This window comes from Benincasa hispida, chromosome 3 (assembly GCF_009727055.1).
Source record: "Benincasa hispida cultivar B227 chromosome 3, ASM972705v1, whole genome shotgun sequence".
NCBI classification, from domain to species: Eukaryota; Viridiplantae; Streptophyta; class Magnoliopsida; order Cucurbitales; family Cucurbitaceae; genus Benincasa; species Benincasa hispida.
The window spans coordinates 63348162-63355408 of NC_052351.1; the positions used below are offsets into that span (position 1 = coordinate 63348162).

Consider the following 7247-nt stretch of genomic DNA (forward strand, 5'->3'; position numbering starts at 1 on the left):
TGAGCTAGGGTGGACACATAGTGATTTGTCCTTGCGTTGTTAAGGCTTGCGGTAACAAGGTAAATGAGTTGGGTTGCAGTGGTTATAGGAGATGCGACGGTGTTGAGTTGAGAACCAAGTTGACCCAAGGGATGCTATGTGTTGGTGATATACTATGCGTTGGTGATATACCATGCGTTGATGATATACTATACGTTGGTGATATACTATGCATTGGTGATATACTATGCGTTGGTAATATGCTATGCGTTGGTGATAGGCTATGCGTTGATATCTGAGGCTAGCAGTATGCGTTGAAAGGGGTGTTGGTCATCATCCTAGTTGAACGCATATTGAGTTGGATGGACGCATATGAGGGATGAATGCATATGAAGGATGAGCGCATATGGAGGATGAATGCATATGAAGGACGTCATCCAGACATGTGGCTTGCTAGGAAGGAGTCTTAGCCCTTAAGGAAATGAGGTGGGTGCACGAGTAGACATGCAAAGTTAAGCCTCAAGCGTTGGCTATGGAGGAGAAAGATAGTTAAGGTTGCATTGATGCAAGGGTTGCATTGATGGTGTGAGGTGAAGACACCTCAAACAAGAGGTGGAAAAGGCTGGAAGTTGGCAGATGCTAAGGAAAACACTTGGATGTGGCCAAGAGAGGAGGTGTCGGGCAAAGAAGAAGTATTGAATGCCTATAAAAGGGAGAGAATGCTTCACTTCAACCCACACATCAGGTAAATAGTCAAAAACCAAAAAGTAAGGGAAAGATAAGAGATACTCAGAGAAGGGAAAGCAGTGCTTGGTCGGAGGTGCAAGCAATGGCGCAAAGGGAGCAGGGTTGTATGGACAGACGCATAGGCTAAATTCAAACAAGAAGTTTTTCCAAACTACTCTTGCAAATCAGGTGATTTTTAAACCAAAAGTTTCTAAATTAAGTGTAGTTTTAGTATGAAGGTTGTCTAAATGCAATTCTAACTTTAATGCTGTCAAAATCAAGAAAAACCAAGAGGTGCTCACCAGTGAGGAGACAGTCGAGCCAGGAGGAATAAACTTACGACTTGGAACTTTCGCCAAGGAATTTTAAGGCGAAACGTTAAGGTATTATAGTTGAGATATTTTCACACATGTTTTAAGAAGAGAATATCTTGAGATAAGGCTCGGAAGAGTTAGTAATCTAAGCTTAAAGTTAAACCTGAAATAGGGTCCAACGATGGAACAAGGGAAACCGGGTGAAGTGCGAAGAAAGTTCTCAACAAATCACTGTGAGTGGTTTCTTCCTTTGTCCTCTTAAGCATATTGTGAATTAATATATTGTAGGTTATTCTATGAGATATGTATGACGTTGGGATAGTCAGGGGGTCTAAGGACCTAAAACCTGAGCCCAGAATAAATCCTTACAGGATAGTCAGGGGACCGAGGAGTCTAGTGCCTAAGCCTGTGGGACAGAGAAACCTTGAAATGGATGGTCAGAGGACCGATGGGCCTAGCTTCTAAGCCCATAATAGGGAGAACTATGTACACATAGGTTGATATTTTAGTTATGATATGTTAACTATCTACCATGTGTGTAGGTGGGTTGTGAATGCTTCATGATATGGTGGGGGTTCGCCTGAGAACCTCGTGATAATGTTTGTGGAAGATTTGTATTTGTTTTACCACTCACTGAGCTTTGTAAAGCTCATGATTTGTCTCTGTGTTTATCTTGCAGGTAGCTGAAGTGTCCAGGTTGCGGTATTGGTTAAGGTCTGCCACAAGTTTAGAAATAGTACTAAATGAGATTGGTTGTTGGGATAGGGTTTTCATGTAAATGTAACTTGAATTTGTAAACTAGTTTCAAATATAAGCATGTAATACTTTCTACTGCAGTTATAGTAAAAGAAACTAGTAGGTTAACTAAAGTAGCATCAGTTATTATCATGCCTCACCTCGGGCTCAGGAGTGCAGGCTCGGGGCGGGGTGTGACACCAACGATTTGAGAATGTCTTGCATATTAGGTTGTAATGTAATATTGAGGGAGAAAAAGTGATTATATGTTTGCTAAAAAAATCAGCTGACTAGAGAAAATTCTCTCAAAATGTCAAGAATATCAAAAAGTTATGAAGCACAGACATGGATACGACTATACGATACGAATACGATTGGATATGGCGATTAGTCAATTTCTAAAAAAACTAAGATACAGATACATTGAGGGATAAGCCATTTTTTATATATTATTTTAATATATATATCTAAAAAACGAGAATACTGATACATTGAAGATACATTTTCTCTTGCTTAAAAAATAGGTTGCCTAGTTTTAGATTGAAAAAGATTAGATGAGTTGTTTATCTTTTTTCTTAAAAAAAAAAGTAAGCGTAAAAATAGATACATTAAATTGCTCGTCAGATACGTATCTAAGAAGTATCTGGAAGTATCGGTATCTTATACGTGTCTGATACGGATTCTTTGCTTCACATGAAGTATTTGTGCTTCATAGTAAAAAAGAGACAATAAAAAAATACGCTTACAATATATATGTATGATTAAGGATAGAAAGAGCTACCTGCTGGTGATCAGGTAGGACACCTGCAAGAAAAGCATGTGTACGATTCCCTACAGCGAATGTGAGAAAGCTAATGCCCTTAGGTAAAAAGAAAGAAAGTTCAAGGCCCTTAGAATTTTATTTCATGTACCTCTGTTGATATATTACTATTTTGTGTGCTTTGATGTTTGATGGTTGGTGTTCGAGTTAGAGGAAGGGGAAATAGATTGAGAGCCACATAAAACCATTATGGGTTGTGTAGGCTTAATTAATAGTGGAAAACAGATTGAGAGCCATACATGAATAGGTTTAGAACCATTATAAAAATGCACTTCATTGATTGATTGTGATCAAATTTCATTTTTTATTGTAAATCATCTCCTAGGAGACTGTTGAAACTAAAGTAATGACCCTTGTGGTTGATCTAGCATATTTTTTATGCATGATTGTATGTATCTTCCTTGCTCGGGATGATCAGAATTAAGTTGAGAATGCTTGATAGCACCATGAAAGTGCTATTTTTCATAGCTTAATTTAGGCTCGCTCGTGGATTTTATGTGTTAGAACCATGAAGAGATCACGTGGCCGGGATGGTCAGGGGTTCAACGGACCTAGCTCTTGAGCCCGAGACAGAATCTCACGGGATGGTCAGGGGCCATGAGGTCTAGTTCCTGAGCCTGTGGAAGGAACCTTGCATGGGATGGTCAGAGGGCCGATGAGCCTAGATTCTGAGCCCATAAGAGGGAGATCTATGCGCACATAGGGAAATAAGTAGTTATAATGAGTAATCATTTTAATTATCTACCGTGTGTGTAGGTAGGGTTGAGAATAGATTCATTCAAGATGGAAGTTTGCATAGTAACTTCGTGTTGTGATTTGCTTATATGTTTATAAGTTAAAAGAGACTTGTTAAGTTGTTACCACTCACTAGACTTAAAGGCTCACGTTTTTCTCTAATATCTTCCTTGCAGGTAGTAGAAGAGTCCAGGTTGCTACGAGAAGTCGAAGTCTGCCACGAGTTAGAATATTGCTAGATTAAGTTTGTAGTTGGGATGGGACTAATATTGTAAAATTTATTAATTGTATATAAACTTGTCTCCAAAATGAGTTACGCTTCTAGTTGTTTTCTTAAAATTTCGCTTTAAGTTTATTTGTTTAAAATGAGCTAGTAGAGTTTGGCAATAGATGTCATGAAAGAGTGATATCTGTCGTCCTCACGTCTCCTTTTGGGTTAAAGACGTAAACTCGAGAGGTGGTGTGACAATCGTAACGTGTGACACTTGGCCAATCTCATAAAAGGATATTTTGTTCCTGATTTAGGTCATCTCTACTCGATTTTGACGCCTCTAACCCAGATTTCTTTGTATATCCATAAACTATTTTAGTTTTTCACTTATCTGCATTTGAACTTCATCTTGGCACTATATGGCTGTGGTAAGTGTTTCTAGCCTTGGGTTAAGTTGAATTTCATTCAATTTGATTGTGAGAACTTGAACTTAATACTTTTACTGTGATTATCAAATTCTTGATGTGTTTTACTATCCATTCTTGAATTTATTGTGGTTTGATCACCCATGATCCCTTCTTTACTTTGCTAGGAAAATAATATGTCTATGTGTTACTCTCAATTAGGGCACAAATTATAACATGCTTGTGAGTAATTTGTAGATTATTTATGATAATCCATTCACTACATTGCATGACTAATTATTCAAGAATCATTAGTTAGTAATATAAGTCTTTCCATTTACTAACAAAACTTGACGAGATTACCTAGGCTTAATACGATGTTTGAATAATGGGTTTAAACATTAAGACTAATTAAGAAATTGACTAGTTCATTAGGGTGCTATTTTTGATATGTTATCAGGATTAACGAGCCAAGAGTAGAATTGAGCATGTAATGGTCTTTAGAGTTTCAATGAACAACTAATTGAATGAATGAATGTCGAATACCCTAAGCTAGATTTTTATCCTTTCAAGACATCACTTTTACATTATGCTTTTACTTTCATGCTTCTAAATTCAATTGCACAAACAACTCTCAAAATTCCCCTTTGTTACCACTTGAATTCATGAATTAACTATTCAAACAATCCAGTAGTGCCAAAAACCAAGCTGTTTCTTCCACATGTGATATACATTTCTACACTGGTCCCAAGCATTCCCATTCCAAGTAATTATTGTGTGTGTGAAACTGAATGCAACAGAAAAGGCATGTTTTTTGTTCACCATTTCTAAAGGGGTCGCAGCTTTATGTTCATAAAGGAAGATGGTTTAAAATTCTTTAAAATTACCCAAACGTACGATAAAACTCATAAATTACTTGCAATTACTTACAAGTGTAGCTCAATTGACATAATGTTCATACTATCAATCGTTTGAGGTTCGATTCCCCCACCCCACACTTTATTTACGATATCTTTCAAAAAAAAAAAAAAAAAACTTAAGCAAAGGAAGTTCCATTATTAACAGCCATATCAAACACTCCATTTGTTCAAGTATCCATATGATCTCAAACCCTCAAACAACAATAATGCATTCTCACAACCTTCTCCTCTTACTCCTCTTCTTGTTCTTCTTCACCTGTTCATTTGCAGAACTCTGCAATCCAGATGACAAAAAAGTCCTCCTCAACATAAAAAAAGCCTTCAACAATCCCTACATTCTAACCTCATGGAAACCTGAAGAAGATTGTTGCACATGGTATTGTGTTGAATGTGATAAAAAATCCCACCGGATCATCGCCCTCACCATCTTCGCCGATGACAAACTCAAGGGCCAAATCCCACCCAGCGTCGGCGACCTCCCATTCCTTGAAAACCTCATGTTTCACAAGCTTCCAAATCTCGTTGGCCCCATCCCACCTACCATTGCTAAACTCCACAAACTCAAATACCTTGACCTAAGTTGGAACGGTCTCTCCGGCTCAATCCCGAGCTTCCTCGACTCCCTCTCCGATCTCGATTATCTCGACCTCTCTTTCAACCGCCTCACCGGCTCCATCCCCAGCTCCCTTGCTAACCTCCGCCACCTCGGCACTCTCCATTTGGACCGAAACAAATTAACCGGACCGATCCCCGATTCCTTTGGAAACTTCAAGGGAAAAATCCCTTACCTCTACCTATCCCACAACCAACTCTCAGGGAAAATTCCAGCTTCCATGGGGGGAGTGGATTTCAATTACATTGATTTGTCAAGGAACAAGCTCGAGGGCGACGCATCGGTGCTATTCGGAGCAAAGAAGACGACAGAAATTATCAACTTGTCGAGGAACTTGTTAGAATTCGACATGTCAAAGGTTGTGTTTCCTCCAACCTTAACATGGTTGGATCTTAATCATAATAAGATCTTTGGGGAAATTCCGATGGGAGTTGTGAAGTTGGAGTTGCAGATGTTGAATGTGAGTTATAACGCGCTTTGCGGTCGGATTCCAGTCGGGGGGAAGTTGCAGAGCTTTGATGCCTACTCCTATTTTCATAATAAGTGCTTGTGTGGTAAGCCGCTTGGTAGCTGCAAATGATGAAGTTGAAGAGACTCCATAACATATTCTCTATTATTATTAGTGATTTTCTTTTCTTTGTGTTGCTTTTTAATTATGTTGTGAGACTTTATTCAAGTTGGGATTTGCACAATTTAGAGTCGAAAAACTCTGGTTTTGGTGTTTTTTTAGCGTAAGGTGAAGATTTGAATCTTTGATCTCCATTACCGAGAGATATCCAAGTATAAGTGTCCAAATTATTAAAGTGATATGTCAGTCTTAACATCTGTATTTGTTGTATTTATCTGATTATAATGGAAACTAATGAATTTATGCTTGAAACATTATATAAATAAGGAAAAACTTACATGTTATCATAATAACTATAGGATATAAATTCGATGTATTTCACCGTTCTCTTATACATCCTATATAGTTCAAAAGTGCTAGCCACATTTTTGTGGTGTATCCTCTCAAATAATTTCTCCTCATATAGAGTTTGTGTGCTCCGAGATATATGTAGGGAATTAAATGATGAATTTAGGGCTAATCATATGGTTCGAAGAAATATTATAATTTAAACTAAATACAAAGTTAAAACTTCCATAATATCATCAAAATACCTGGTTAAAACTTTCATAATATTTTGAGAAACATGAAAATTTTCAAATATAGTTATTTTCGTACTTAATGGTGGTGGTATAAAAATAATCTGAATCGTTAATAAAAATTCTAATAATTGAGTGTTTACGTTATTTGATATATGTAATAATTTAGCTCTTATAATTTGAAATTTGTAATAATTTAGCTCCATTGTGAAAAATCAAATAAAAACCTCATGTGTGAGTCCTCTAATGGGAATGAAATTTGTCATTGCATTTATTGTCTCATAACAATTTTCAATGATGTGCACAAGAAGATTTTCTAAGATTGCTACTATAAAGGTTAAAATTAATGCTTACTAATACTTAGAGGCTAAATTATTGTTACAAAATTAAACCAACTAAATCGTCACATATTACGACCGCTAATTCTTTTTTGTTAACACTCGCAACTAATTTGTTACCTACTGTCAAATCAACCATAACTTAATTGACATATAAGTGTCTTAATAACTACAAGTTATGTGGTTCAAATCTCTATTTTGGTCCCTATATTTTAGGGTTTGTCTAATTTTGTCTCTATATTTTCAAATGTCCATTTTTAGTCTCTATACCTTCAACAAATCTTAAATTTAGTCCCTATTAATAGT

At 36.8% G+C, this 7247-nt stretch overlaps 1 protein-coding gene across 1 annotated transcript; it reads left to right on the plus strand.

Annotated features, from left to right (window-relative positions):
* Positions 1-4977: 4977 nt before the first annotated feature.
* LOC120072625 (polygalacturonase inhibitor-like) lies at positions 4978-6295 on the plus strand. Its single transcript, XM_039025043.1, has one exon. The coding sequence runs from the start codon at positions 5024-5026 to the stop codon at positions 6035-6037; it is 1014 nt and encodes a 337-aa protein (XP_038880971.1). The 5' UTR covers positions 4978-5023; the 3' UTR covers positions 6038-6295.
* Positions 6296-7247: the final 952 nt, after the last annotated feature.